At 48.2% G+C, this 14799-nt stretch overlaps 1 protein-coding gene across 1 annotated transcript; it reads right to left on the bottom strand.

Moving 5' to 3' along the window:
• Window positions 1–1810: 1810 nt before the first annotated feature.
• On the bottom strand, window positions 1811–5201 carry LOC139033116 (ferritin heavy polypeptide-like 17). The gene is made up of 2 exons (XM_070461788.1): window positions 5140–5201; window positions 1811–2531 (listed from the first exon to the last, which is right to left on the bottom strand). The coding sequence occupies exons 1-2, from the start codon at window positions 5199–5201 to the stop codon at window positions 1811–1813; spliced, it is 783 nt and encodes a 260-aa protein (XP_070317889.1).
• Window positions 5202–14799: the final 9598 nt, after the last annotated feature.

Raw genomic sequence — 14799 nt, 5'->3', positions numbered from 1 at the left:
TTTGAAGATCTTTATTTTTTGGCTGTGCTGGGTCTTTGTTGCTGCACATGGCCTTAGTTTTCCTCATAATTCCCGGACCAAAGATCGAACCCATATCCCCTGTGTTGGATGGCAGCTTCTTGACCACCGGACCACCAGGGAAGTCCCTATCATTTTCTTAAGAGATCATTTTTTCTTTAAATTGGAAAATTTCTTTCTGCACAGTCACAAAAAGATAAAAAATACAGTCTTCTCCCCATTCTGAAAGCAGACCCCAGGAGGCCACACTGAGGTCACAAACAGGCTGATTTGGGGCCACGGGGTGTGGGCACAGGTGGGCAGAGTCTGCAGTGAGCTAAAGGTCAAGGTGAGGTCAGCACACCTCTGGGTGTTCCATCACCTCAGCCCTGCTTCTCCAAGTTAGTTACCCTGGGCTTGGGCTCTGCCATCGTCCCAGCCCACTCTCCACTGAGGTTTTCCACTCCCATGACCACAACACAACCTATATAGGCATCGTGATGTCTCCCATAGGTCTGTTTCTAAAGCTGACATACACTCTGAACTCCAGATTCATTTTTCTGGCTACCTGCATGACAGTTCCACTTGGATGTCTAGTATGCATGTCAGATTTGACATGACATGCCTTCTCCAAACTTCCATCTCCACTGTGTCCCTGGCAAAAGACCCGAAATTGATCAAATGGCACCACCATCAACCCAAGCGAAAGGAGATTATTTTCTTCATGTCTCCCTCTCCCTCTCTGCTCCCTGAAGAAACCTTGCTCATGTATCCAAATCTATCTGCACTGTGTCTACATCTGTTCATTTCTTTATCCTCCACTCCAGTTCAAAAACCATTGTCTTTCACCTGGACCAGCTGTGATACCTATTAACTGGTCTCCCAGCTTCAACCCTTCCTCCTCTACATACTTCAGTGCAGCCAGTACCACTGACTTCATAGACAGGGGGATTCATTTTACTTGATATTCAATATCACAAATTGACCTTCCTTTATCAGCTTATATTTTTGATCCCAGAAAGGCTAGAAAGAATCATCCTGAATAGACTTGAGGTAAATTTTGAGTGGTATCAGTCTACTGTATCACAGGGTGGTACAGTTCAAGTAAAGAATCACACGTGGAAGTTTTGTAAGGGCAACATCCATGCTAAACACTGGTGACCACAGGAAATGTGTCTCTAGGAAAGCCAGCCCTGCTACCCTTAGATTGTCACTGTAGCCCAGGGTGAGCTTGTCAGCGAGGAACTCTGCTGTGCCACCATCCCGGACACCCACCTTCCTACCCAGAATTCTGCTTCAGACAAAATGAAGACCCCTTGATTTCATTCCCTTCCCAATCCCGTTCCCTTCAGTATTTCTGGAGATCAACCCCAATCATGATTTTCAGGCCCTATTTTTATAGCTCATCTATTCACAGGCACCCACATTCACCAGGGCCTCACCTCACCCACAACCACCCCATATACCACATTGTTTATTAGGGGAAGGTACATTTTGTGTTGTTCAGGGACCCATGCATCCCCTTCTTCCCTCCCTCTGTGGAGATGCTGAGCTTCCTGTGGACAGGGCATTGCTAGCTTAAGAGACTCCCGGATACCTGTTTTAAAACTTGAAAGGTGAAGGATTTGCACGCATGAAAAAACAAGGAACCTTGATTTCTTTAGGAAGCAATTAGTTTACTGGAAGAACTGGCAACACTGAAAGAAGGAAAACTTAAGTGAACTTATTCTGCAAGGGCAATACTGCGGTCTGCACGGCAGGCAGGGTGACCTTGGGCAGTCACCCCAGACTTGGGGGAAAGTTCAGTCCAGACTCAGTCCTTCTTGTCGCTGACACCCAGGGTGAGCTTGTCAAAGAAGTACTCTGCCAGGGCACATTCCGGGGACTGCATGTTGCTCAGTTTGCTGACAAGGTCCTCCAGATCCTTGATGAACTTGACCTGCTGGACCAGGTAGCCGATCCCCACGAAGAGGTACAAGCTGGTGTCGCTGCTCTCGATGGCCAGCTGGTGCAGGTTGAGGAGGCTCTGGATGACGCACTTCTCCAGGTGCAGGGTGTCTTGCATGGCCTGGAGTCCGCTCTCCCACTTTTGGGTCTCGGGCTTTCTGATGTCGAGGAAGCAGACGCGGCCCACACGCCGGTTCTGCAGGAGGATCAGGCTCGCAGCTGTCTTGCTGTGCTCGTGGGAGAGGAGCAGGAAGAAGCGGGAGCAATGCTTCAGGGCCACGTCATCATGGTCGAGGTAGGAGGCCACGGCCAGGCACTGGAAAGAGGCGTGGAACTCCAGGGCGGCGTGGCTGTTGACCGCGGCCTCACACTCGGGGCCGTAGTTCTGACGCACCTGTGAGTGCAATGAGGGCGGCACGGAGGCCCACTCCAAGAACCAGGGAACAGCGGCTCGGATGCGGCGTCGGCAGGGCTGGAATCGGCGGGGACCCGGGCGCCAGCAGACTCGTCGGAACCTTCCCATGGTGGACGGTGTGGGCGGCCAGAGGCGAGCTCCAGGCCAGAGGGCGAGTGGCTGCGTTTCAGCTCTGGGATGAAAGCATAATGGCGTCCGTTGGGCGGGGTCAGTGCCTGGGCTTGAGATTGGTTAAGGGAGAGGTCACGTGAGTAGGCGGGATCTGTGGGCGGAGTGTGTGGGCGGGGCGAGATCACTGTCAATCAAAGCCAGGGGGAGGCAGAGCCGCTTTGAGCTGAGTACTTTGCCTCTACGAAGTTTTCCATTTGCCTGATACGTTTTTCCAAGGACTTTCTCTTATTTTCTAATTGCTCCCTTTTATAGCACCCTGTTCCCATTGAATAGACCCACTGTTATCTTTACAGTTCTGAGAATATGAATTTTTGGTAATGTCCTCTTCTGTTTCCTGTGGTATATTTGTTTGTTTGTTTTTTCCCTCCAGAAATAGTTCTGTTTACTCATCATGGCCTCCTTCACTTCTGTCAAATATCTGGTAAACATGTGTCCATCCACATTTGGGAGTAAAGGACCCAGGTTCGATCCGTGCATCGGGAAGTTCCTCTGGAGAAGGGAATGGCTACCTACTCCGGCAAGCTGGCCTGGAGAATCCCATGGACAGAGGAGCCTGGCGGGCTATAGTCAGTGGGGTCGCACAGAGTCCAACACGACTGAACGACTAACACTTGCACTTTTTTAATGGTGATTTCACCCCCCCAACAGCCGTGTGGTTCTTATTATGATTGCAAGAGGTGCCTCAGGAACAACCCTCAGGGAACTTGGAAAGGAAAACATGGCTCATTACTCACAGGTCCTGGAGGATGGACGGCATGCGTCAGGCTGCCCAACCAGGTCATGGGTGGAAAGTGAGTACACGTGCGGCCTGGGCTACTTTCACTGGGGGCTAGGATGGGATGCCTAGTGTGTTACAGATTGAGTCTTTCTTGGTGAATTTAAAACATGAGCATGAATTAAAATGTCAGCCAGGAAAAACAAGTGGTCAGATGGTCAGTTATCCTAGTCAACCAGTGGTGTCTAAAACAAAGGGAACGTCTGTGATGGGGAAGCCTGGCTTTCATCTAGTCTGGTAGCTGGCACCGTTTATTTTAGACAGCTCTCTGTGATGTGGCTGCCGTGGCAATCAGCAGCTTAAGATCAGGCACTTAGTTTACAATAAGAAACACAAACAAACAAACAAAAAAAACAACTCAGGGGACTTCCCTTTTATTCCAGGGGCTGCAACTCCAAACTCCCAGTAAAGGGGGCCTGGGTTCAATCCCTGGTTGGGGAACTAGATCCCACATACTACAGCTAAGACCCAGTGCAGGCAAACAAAACAAAACAACTCAGGTGCTTAGAGTACAGCCCAGCCTGTGATGCTGAGACAGCAGATCTAGGAGGTGAGGACATGAACGGCCTTCAGGATTTGTAGGCAGGGGGGCTGTCTGTTTCTGGGTGCACCTTTTGGCCTGAGAACTGACTGACAGTCTGAGGGGCCTCTTGGTCTAGGGTTGGGTCAGTCAGCAAGTACCCAGCAAGTTCCGCCGGGTAACACCATAGCGGCTCATCCTCTGGTGCCATCAGGCAGTGCACTTAGTCCATTGTTTCAGGAATGTCTCAGTCCCTGTTGCAGTGTTCCACAATGTGAACTGGGGAGCAAGCCATCTGGGTGAGCAGCTGCATCTCCAGCATGGTACCATGGCCCTGGGGTGTCATCTCCAGTGGACGAGGCGTAGGTGTCTCCAGTGGTGAACTCCTGGCCTGGGATGATGTCGCCTGCAATGGTATCATCTCCAGCGCTGAGTCTGTCTCACTCACGAGTCAGGTCCTCTGGAGTGGAGGCCACCCAGGAGTGGGAACCCATGTGGGTATGCAGTATTGGTCATCGGCTGGGCATAGGCTGGCCTGATATAACGTAGAGGCTTCCCTGAGGACTGCAGGGCATATCTGATGCCTGCTGCTTTTTGAACAAACAGTTGAGAGCTCTTGTGGGGTCTTCAGGGGCATCTTTAGCAGTGGAATGAGTGGCTGTCCTTTCCTTCCTGGAAGAGCTCATCCAAAGCACATGGATATTCAGGGCACATTTATATCCCAAGCCTCAGGCGATCTATTGATGCTACTTAGGCACAAGCATGAGGGCAGTCCCTGCACAGTTCATGGGAGCACATTCCCCATATCCAGATGGGTTTTATGTAGGAGCGATCACAGGGCAACTGGGCTCGTAGCCCTATTTGATGTTGATACTGGAGGGCAAGTATCGTTTGGCTGTTGCTTCCAGAGAGCACATTGCCTCTAAAGGGCTTCCCTGGTGCTTCAGAGGCTAAAGAACTTGCCTGCAAGGTGGGCGACATGGGTTTGATCCCTGGGTTGGCAGGATCCCCTGGAGAAGGGAATGGCTACCCAATCCAGTATTCTTGTCTGGAGAATCCCATGGACAGAGCAGCCTAGTGGTCTACAGTCCATAAGGTTGCAAAGAATCTTACACGACTGAGTGAGCAACAGCACACTATTAACTTTGGATTATTTGGCATTTAATAAAGGTGGTTGTCAAAGACTTCACATGCCTCTTTAAAGGCTATTGCTTTTCAGTTCTGATACTTGACACCTGGCTGGCGTTTTCCTCCTACTACGTCAGTGGTCTTGGCTCTTGCTGGCCTCCCCTCAACTCAAGCATCTGCTCTTACCTTTTGTAGAATTTCTCCAGGGACTTCTGGTTGAAGTTTATCTCTCCATTATCATAGCACATCTTGGAGGGTGCAGGCTTGACCTAGGAGTACTTTAATGCCTACTGTTTCTGGTGAGAATGTCACTTGGGCAATCAACTTTGTTAGATTTCCCCCCATAAGGGAATAGGGCATTCAGGCAGATACATAAAGCCATGCCGTATGTATGCTTTTATTCCCCCAGTTATGTAAGATCCGAGGTAGAAAATGGAGAGTGTCCATGTAGGAATGCCCTGGGTTGACCATGATCATCTCGTGCTTTGGGAACTTGTTTCATTGGTTATTGCCCTGCCTGAGGCTGTGTACCCCCTGCGCCAAATATAGTACCCTGGTGTGTTCAAGGATGGGGAGACCAATCCCTTTGGCCTCTCTAGTGAGGGAGGGTACAGGGCTACCGGTGGATCTGTGGCCTTTGGAGGAGTTTTGATGGAAGATCAGAACTTTGTGGAGGGATTCTCTCTTTTTATGGTGGGGAAGCATGTGAGCACTGAAGGCGGAGCCACGTGGATTCAGTCAGGATCATCATTAGTCTATAACCCAGTCAAGACAGGCTTTTTCTGAGGTTCAGTCTTCCCCCTGAACCATACCTTCCTTCTCTTCTGCAAATTCGTATTCTGCAGAATAACTTAAAAAAAAACAGTTGAAGTCAACGCGATTTTCAGCTGCACTCGTCCTCTGCAATGGACCATACTCTATGGAGTGTGCATCTCTCTGTATCTGAATAAATCCACTTCTTACCTATCAAAAAAAAAAAAAAAACAGTTGAGGTCAGACATGGTGAACCTACTCTTGATCTGAGGGGAGATGTTAACGCCAGTGCCAGGCAGAGCTAATGGGAGGACCACCAAGAGTTCTCCATCTGGGAGTGTGTCCTCTGAAGAAAGACAGGCCCTTCATGAAGCTAGAGCTCTGATGTTGGCGGACCAGTTTCCACCACTGTATGACTCAAGCTAGTTGACTTTTATGCCAGCAAAACCATGATGGGCCCAGCACAAGCGCCAGTAGGAAATGCCTGCTGCCTCTTCCCAACCTTCACGGATTGGGCTCAACCTGCAGTCTTCTGAGAAACGCGAGGTCTGGGTGATGTGGGACATTTGGCGGCACCTGGAAAAACATTGCCCTCCTGCGTGCTGAAGGGAAGCAGCAGGGCTTGCCAGTCTGGGCTCACAGTACACTTTGTCTCTTGGTAGGAAAAATTGAGGCACATGAGAGACTTGCCCCTCAACCACTCTCCACTTTTGTGCTGCTTCTGAAGTTTAGCCAGCCCCTCTGAGAATGGATGTTTTGAGGAGAGAGAGACCAGACAACCCCTAAGTCAAAGGCTTAGTGAGCATCCCAGGTTTCAAACCCAAGAGCTGAGAACAGTCTATGGATGGTCCTGTCTTAAAAAATGGCCTCCGCTCATTCCCTGCCCCCGCCCTAAACAGTCTAAGAGGGATAAGAGAGGAAGCCGGAGCCTAGCTTAATTTCTGGAGCAAAGGCGGCAGTGACTATCGACAGTTTGGCTGTAAGAATTTCCTGGGGAAGCCGTGGAGGAGAATGGACCATCTCCAGGATGACCAGCTTGGGTTTGAGGGTTCGCTTAAGAAATACCAAAAAAGACGCCTTCCCTTAGAGATGGTTGGCAGAAATGGTAGCTTGACAGCCACCACGGCACCCAGCTGCCAAGGAAGCTGTCCCAGCAGTTCCCAGACTGGAGCCCATTTGGTTGGAGGCTCCTAATCGTTTTTCCCCTGGTGCTGAGCGGCAGGCTTGCCTATCACCGAGGGGCCTGTGAGTCCAGGCTCCATCTCACTTGCCACCTTGAAGAACTTACTCAGTGAGGAGGAGGGTGAAAGAGGTGATTGGATCACCTGGGACAAAGTGAAGTGCAGAAGCTGTGATAAAACACAATGGGTAAAGTGTGCGGGTGTCTGTTGGTGTGTCTGTGTCACCGTGTGTGAAACATGAAGTGCAAGAAGAGGTTTCCAAGGCCCTTTGCATAACTGCGGTGGAAGATGCATTAAGTTTTTATTGTGTTTGCTTCAGTCCTAACAGGAGGGTATGCTGAGTTCATCTCGAGGCGTCAGCATTATTTTCCGGTGCTGTATGATTCCAAGGTGGAGCCATGTTTGACAACTAGGATGCTAAAGAATGCTTCTCAAAATCCAGTGTATGTATTCATCACCTGGGACCTTGTTAAAATGTTGATTCTGCTTCAGGAAGCCTGGGTGTCTGGAAGCATTGAACAGGAGGCTTCCTGTGTGCTGTTTTGGATCTGTCAGGAAACCTTTGGCCCTTATTAATTCCTATTCAGGAATTAAGAGGAGAGGCTCGCCTTTCCCAGGGCTGAGGAATCCAGGCATTTCCTTTGTTAGTTTCTCATTATGGTGATAAGTACCCTGTTCTCTCTTTAATAGGGATCGCCTTGTGTTTTGTAAGTCTGGAATTTTAATCTTTATCTTTGCTGAGAATAACCACCTTGTAAGACAGTATATATGCCCACACCATGTTGATTAAAACACCTTTGCTCCATCAGAGCTTTGGTCCCCGTGTCTGTCTTTCTTTCTTCTTTCTCTTTCTGTCTCTCTCTCTCTGTTTCTGGTTGGTTCCCTGGAGCACAGAAGCCAGCTGCGTAACCCAGGGAATATTAACTTCTTTCCTTTTTTCACTCTCTCATCGTCGACTCTGGACCACCAGGTTCTGGTCCAATAAAAGACCAACACCTGGGGTAGCGCTTAAAATTTAGGACTACCGAGTATCTTAACAGGCTGTCAGGCGAGGTGGCCACTGCTGGTTCCCACAGCACAGTTCGAGCAGCAACGTTCTCGTGCTGGCTTTAGTTGCCTGGGATGTCTGGGTCCTGCCCCAGGGACTCATGTAATTGGTCTGGCATGTGTCTGGGGGAGCCAACATTTTAAAAGCTCTATAGGCAGTTCCAGTGTACAGCAAAGGTTGTGACCCTCAAAGGCAAAGTGCATGGTGATTTATCAAGTTTAATTACTATTTTATCAGTAGCCCTAAGGTGATCTTCTCTTCCCATTCCACACACCCTGACTTATTCCTCTCCCACCGTCATAGATGGGATCAGGGTTACTTCTACATTCTTCCTATGTTTCCCAGCTGTGAGGAGTGAACTATAGCTCATGATGGAAAGAGGAGGCTCAAGCAACCTGAGTTGCAGAAGAGGCAAAAAGGGTCCTGGGGGCCAATTTGAAGGAAAAGCTAGTTGAAACAGAATGTGGCAGAGGCATTGCCAGGAAAACTTGTTGCCCGGAAACTTGCCTTCAGTCTTGGGCCTGAGTCTGCAGCAGTGAAAAGAGCAATCTGTTCTCCTGATTCCTAGGGTAGCACTTGAGAAGCAGTTACAAAGGATTTTTCCCTTTCAGTTAGTAAGGTGACAAGATTGGTGAAAATGTAAGAGACCCCCAGTGGCAAAGGAAAGATTAAAAAAATATTTTCTCCAAAGTATAAACACCACAAACGAACTTAGAACTAGTGTATGATGACGACGATGGTCATGATGAGAAAAGATGGTTACACAAAGTACTTATTATGTTCCAGCCACTGTTCTAAGCATTTAAAATATACTAAATCATCTAATTTTTTAAGCAATGGTTTTATGATGCCTATTTTACATGTGAGAAAACTGAGGCACAGAAAATGTAAATAACATGCCCCAATTCCCTCAGTTTAGTAAGTGGCTAGACTGGGATTTGACCCCAGGCCATCTGTGGGGAAGAATCCACAACACCAAACTGTTTCTCCAAAACCGAAGAGTAAGAAGGACCTTCAGGCTTCCCTGGTGGTTCAGTGGTAAAGAATCCTTCTGCCAAATCAGGAGACCTGGGTTTGATCCCTAGTCTGGGAAGATCCCACACTGCACAGATCACCTTAGCCTGTGCATCACAACTACCGAACCTGTGCCTAGAGCCGGGAAACCACAACAGCTGATCCCATGTGCCCCAACTACTGAAGTCAAAGCAGGTAGAAACATGTGTACAGATTTCATCAGATCAAATAGAGTTGACCAAGAGGCTTAATTTTTAAAGGGGAAGAGGAAAAAAAGAACTGATAATTTTGGGGGCTGTGCGCAGCACATTGTTGCTCCATGTGCCCTTAGTTCTCCTGAGGCATATGGGATCATAGTTCCAAGACCAGAGATCAAACCCATATCCCATGTGTTGGAAGGCAGCTTCTTAACCATTGGACCACCAGGGAAGTCTCTATCATTTTCTTAAGAAATCTTTTTTTTTTTTTAAACTGGAAAATTTCTTTCTGCATAATCACAAAAGGATAAAAAGTGAAGTCTTCTCTCCATTCTGAAAGCACACCCCAGGAGGCCACACTGAGGTCCCGAACAGGCTGATTTGGGGCCACGGGGTGTGGGCAGAGTCTGCAGTGAGCTAAAGGTCAAGGTGAGGTCAGCACCCCTCTGGGTGTTTCATCACCTCAGCCCTGCTTCTACATGTTAGTTACCCTGGGCTTGGGCTCTGCCATACTCCCAGTCCACTCTCCACTGAGGTTTTCCACTCCCATGACCACAACACAACCTATATAGGCATCATGATGTCTCCCATAGGTCTGTTTCTAAAGCTGACATCCACTCTGAACTCCAGATTCATTTCTCTGGCTACCTGCATGACAGTTCCACTTGGATGTCTAATATGCATCTCTGACATTACATGGTAAACCTTCTTTACCCTTCCATCCCAGCTGTGCCCCTGGCAAAAGACCCCAAGTTAGTAAATAACACCACCATCAATCCAGGCTAAATTAGAAGTTAGATTAATTTCTTCATATCTCATTCTTCCTCTCTGGTCCATTAAGAAATCTTGCTGATTTATCCAAATCCATCTGCAATGTGTCTACATCTCTTCATTTCTTCAACCTCCACTCCAGTTCAACCACCATTGTCTTTCACCTGCACCAGCTCTGATACCTACTAACTGGTCTCCCAGCTTCAACCCTTCCCCCTTTACATTCCTCAATGCAGCCAGTACCACTGACTTCATATTCAGGGGGATTCATTTTACTTTATATTCCATATCACAAATTGACCTTAATCCATGAGCTTGTATTTTTCAGCCCTTCTATTGAGGTAAATTTTGAGTGGTACCATGTTACTTTATCTCAGGGTGGTGCAGTTCAAGTAAAAAATCACACGTGGATGTTTTGTAAGGGTAGCATCCATGCTCGACAGTGGTGACCAGAGGAAGTATGTCTCTTGGAAAGCCAGCCCTGCTACCCTTAGATTGTCACTGTAGCCCAGGGTGAGCTTGTCAGCGAGGGACTCTGCTATGCCAGCATTCCGGACCCCCATCTTGCTACCCAGAAGTCTGCTTCAAACTAAGTGAAGACCCCTTATTTCATTCCATTCACAGTTGCATTCCCTTCACTATTTCTGGAGATCAACCCCAATCATTATTTTCAGGCCCTATTTTTATAGCTCATCTATTCACAGGCACCCACATTCACCAGGCCCTCACCTCACCCACACCCACCCCATATACCACATTGTTTATTAGGGGAAGGTACATTTTGTATTGTTCAGGGTCCCATGCATCCCCTTCTCCCTCCCTCTGTGGAGATACTGTGCTGCCTGTGGACAGGGCATTGGTAGCTTAAGAGACTCCCGGATACCTGTTTTAAAACTTGAAAGTTTAAGGGTTTGCACGCATGGATCAACAAGAGACCTTTATTTGTTTAGGAAGCAATTAGTTTACTGGAAGAACTGGCAACACTGAAAGGAGGAAAACTTAAGTGAACTTATTCTGCAAGGGCAATATTGCAGTCTGCACGGCAGGCAGGGTGACCGTGGCCACTCACCCAGGTCTCAGGGGAAAGTCCAGTCCAAGCTAAGTCCCCCTTGTCGCCATGGCCCAGGTTGAGCTTCTCAAAGACGTACCCTGCCAGGCTGCCTTCCAGGGACCCTTTGTTGCTCAGGTTGCCGACTTGGTCTCCTAACTCGTTGATGAACTCGACCTGCTGGTCCAGGTAGCCGGTCCCCAGGAAGTGGAATCAGTGGGCGTTGCTGCTGTCGGTGGCCAGCTGGTGCAGGTCGAGCAGGCTCTGGTTGACGCTCTTCTCCAGGTGCAGGGCTTCCGGCATGTCCTGGAGACCACTCTCCCAATCTTGGGTCTCAGGCTTTCTCATGTCCAGGAAGGAGAAGCTACCCCCATGTCAGTTCTGCAGCAACATCAGGCTCTCGGTTGTCTCGCTATGCTCCTGGGAGAAGAGCAGGAAGACGCGGGAGAAGCGCTGCAAGGCCATGTTGTGGTGGTGCAGGGAGCAGGCCCTGGCCAGGCACTGGAAGGAGACACGGAGCTCCAGGGCGGTGTGGCTGTTGCACTCATGGTGGTAGCGCTGTCACGCCTGCAAGACAACTGCAGACGACATGGTGGGCGGTGGCAAGACCATCTGGAAGGCGTCTCGGATGAGGGAGGTGCGGCAAGGGCAGCAGCAGGTGCGGGGATGCTGGCTGCCTCCTCAGAGCCTTCTCATGGTGACACATGACGGCCGACAGAGGCGGGCTCTGGGCCACAGGGCAGGTGGCTGGGTGCGGGCTCTGGGATGGACAGGAAATGGCAACCATTATGCATGGTGAGTGCCCGAGCAGACTCTGTAGATCGGTGCTTCTCAAACTTTACCTTGCACATGAATCATTAGGGATTCCATTCAAGTACAAATTCTGACTCAGTTGGTCTGGGGTCCGGCTAGAATGTGCATTTCTAGCAAACTTCCAAATGAAGCCAGTATTCTTGGTGTCAGGGAGCTTACTTTGAGTGGCAAGAATTTAGAGCCCTCGGCATGGAATCCACTGGATGAGCAGGTGGAGAGATGAGGAACGGATGGGACTGTGAGAAGAGAGGACAGGTGCGGATCCTGGTGAGACAAGCAAGATGTGGAAGACTTTCCTATCGTGTAGCATCCCTTCCTCTCGACTTGGCAAGTTGTTGAGATTGTTGTTCAGTCGCTAAGGCATGTCCAACTCTTTGCAACCCCATGGCCTGCAGCAGGCCAGGCTTCCCTGTCCTTCACTATCTCCCGGAGTTTCCTCAAACTCATGTCCATTGAGTCAGTGATGCCATCCAACCATCTCATCCTCTGTCATCCCCTCTCCTCCCGCCTCCAATCTTTCCCAGCATCAGAGGCTTTTCCAATGAGTTGGCTTTTCCCATCAGGTGACCGAAGTATTGGAGCTTCAGCATCAGTCCTTCCAGTGAATATTCAGGACTGATTTCCTTTAGGATTGACTGGTTTGATCTCTTTCCTGTTCAAGGGACTCTCAAGAGTCTTCTCTAACACAACAATTTGAAAGCATCAATTCTTCGGCACTCAGCCTTCTTTATGTTTCAACTCTCACATCCATACATGACCACTGGAAAGACCATAGCCTAGACTAGACGGACCTGTACACCAGAGCAGCCCACGCAGCCCGGCGTCACATAAGCTGTTTCCTCTACACAGACAGTGGGGAGCACTTGTTAATTAGATGAACTGGTTCAGTAGGCCTAGGTTTGTTAAATGAGCTCATGATGCATTAGATACCATATAAACTACTCAGTACCAAAGAAATCTAACTAGAAAGCCTAGGTGGCCTGACCCTTGTGATCTTCCACTTAATCTTCCAGGACTCTGCTTATCTTCTTGTCCAATAGTTAGTTTATCCAGTCCTCTGAGCCCAGCACTCTCAAGAAGATATTGGCTCCCCTATGTTTATTTTAAATACTGTTATCTCACCTTGTTACTCAACCACCCTGGGATTCACTCCCCCTAAACACAGTGAAACCCATCTACTGGCACAGGTTGTATAAAGGAAAGTACAGCCTTTATTGCAGGCCAGGCAAGGAGAACCAGCAGCTCATGCTGAGAAGACGCCAGCTCTCCAGTTGCTTTCACCAGAAGGTTTTTACCAACAGTGTGAGGCAAAGGGTCCCGGGGTGCATGATCAGTTTTTGCTCAATTCTCTGATCCATTGATGGCGAGGTAACAGGGTGATGTTTTCAGGAATCTCAGTCATGAACCTTCTGGTTTCAGCAGGTCTGGGTTATACATTCTTGTGACTAGCATGTAGTTAACTCTTTCTACATGGTGGGATTTTAGTAACTGCAAGACAACTCAAGGACAGATCTCAGGATATTATATAAAGCCCTTGAGAAGAAACTGAAGGAGTTTTACTGGCTAAACCATTATTTGTTTTTGGCTGCGTGTTTTCATTTGTTTCTGTACACTCTCACTTCTCTGATTAAATTTGCTGTAAGCTTTTTTGGGGACAAGATGTGGGAGGGGCACACAGGGGTCTCACCCCAGAAATGCCCTGCAGAGCAGTGCTTGATTTCCACATGAGCTTCAGATGCAGTTTTCTGGCTGCCTGCAAGGCATTTCCACTTCCGGATCTAATAAGCATCTGAGACTTACATGACATGCCTTCCCACATCCTTCTGGTCTCCCTGCTAACGTCCCCAGATTAATCAGTAGCAACAATTTAAACCCAGGTGATCAAGTGCAAAACCTGGAATGAAGATTATTTTCCACCATTTCCCATTTTTCTCCTCTGTCCCATAAGCAAATCTTGTCTCCAAAATCCATCTGGAACATGTGAAGATCTCATTTCCTCAGCAACCACTCTATTTCCAGCCACCACTGTCTCTCTGCCCTGCTACTATGTCTTCTAATTTGTCTCCCAGCCTCAACTCACCATCACTCACCTGCTTTCTTTAAAGGGGCCGAAATCACTGGCTTAACATTAGGGGAGTTTTATTTTATTTTTTATTCAGAAACAAAAATTTGACCTTAACCTGACCACATATTTTTCAGCCCTTCTCCTGAGGTAGTTTGAGTTTTCTGGTATGATTACTTTAATGGAAGAAAGGGTACAATGGAAGGAGGAAAAATATGTGTGTGTGTGAGGGAGAGAAAGTTGGACCATAAAAATTGCTGAGTGCCAAAGAATTGATGCTTTTGAACTGTGGTGCTGGAGAAGACTCTTGATAGTCCCTTGGATTGCAAGATGATCAAACCAGTCAATCCTAAAGGCAATCAACCCTTAATATCCAATGGAAGGACTGAAGCTGAAGCTCTAATACTTTGGTCACTTGATGTGAAGAGCTGACTCATTAGAAAAGATCCTGATGCTGGGAAAGATTGAAGGCAGGAGGAGAGGAGGGTGGCAGGTGATGAGATTGTTAGCATCACCAACTCAATGGACATGAAGTTGAGCAAACTCTGGGAGATAGTGGAGGACAGGGAAACCTGATGTGCTGCAGTCCATGGTGTTGCAAAGCTGGACATGACTTACAGACTGAACAACAACATATATGATGGATGTTTTTGACGGCAATGTGCATGACTAGCATGGTGAGCTAGGATGTCACTCCTGTGTCTATAGGGAAGTCAGCCTATGGCTTAGTTACCAGTATCAATGTTACCAGTAACAGCCATACCTGTTAAGGACCGTACATGCTACTCAGAAGCAATAGACTTCAACATTTGCATAATCTATTAAGCTAAAGGTTTTCAGGTAAAGTTGAAGACTCCCTTATTTTACTCCCTGTCTAATCCCTTTCTTCACTTCTCACTAAGAGACAGTATTTTGAATGCCATACCATGGTTTTTATATATATGTATATGTATATGTAT

Source organism: Odocoileus virginianus, chromosome X (genome assembly GCF_023699985.2).
Source record: "Odocoileus virginianus isolate 20LAN1187 ecotype Illinois chromosome X, Ovbor_1.2, whole genome shotgun sequence".
Classification (NCBI taxonomy): domain Eukaryota; kingdom Metazoa; phylum Chordata; class Mammalia; order Artiodactyla; family Cervidae; genus Odocoileus; species Odocoileus virginianus.
This window is presented reverse-complemented; position numbering and strand designations above follow the sequence as displayed.

Bases quoted from the DNA above. Each gene is read 5' to 3' on its own strand.
- LOC139033116 (XM_070461788.1), bottom strand. From the start codon at position 5,201: ATGTGCTATGATAATGGAGAGATAAACTTCAACCAGAAGTCCCTGGAG. The intron at 2,532-5,139 runs GTAAGAGCAGAT...CTTTCATCCCAG, and splicing joins CTGGAGAAATTCTACAAAAG to AGCTGAAACGCAGCCACTCG.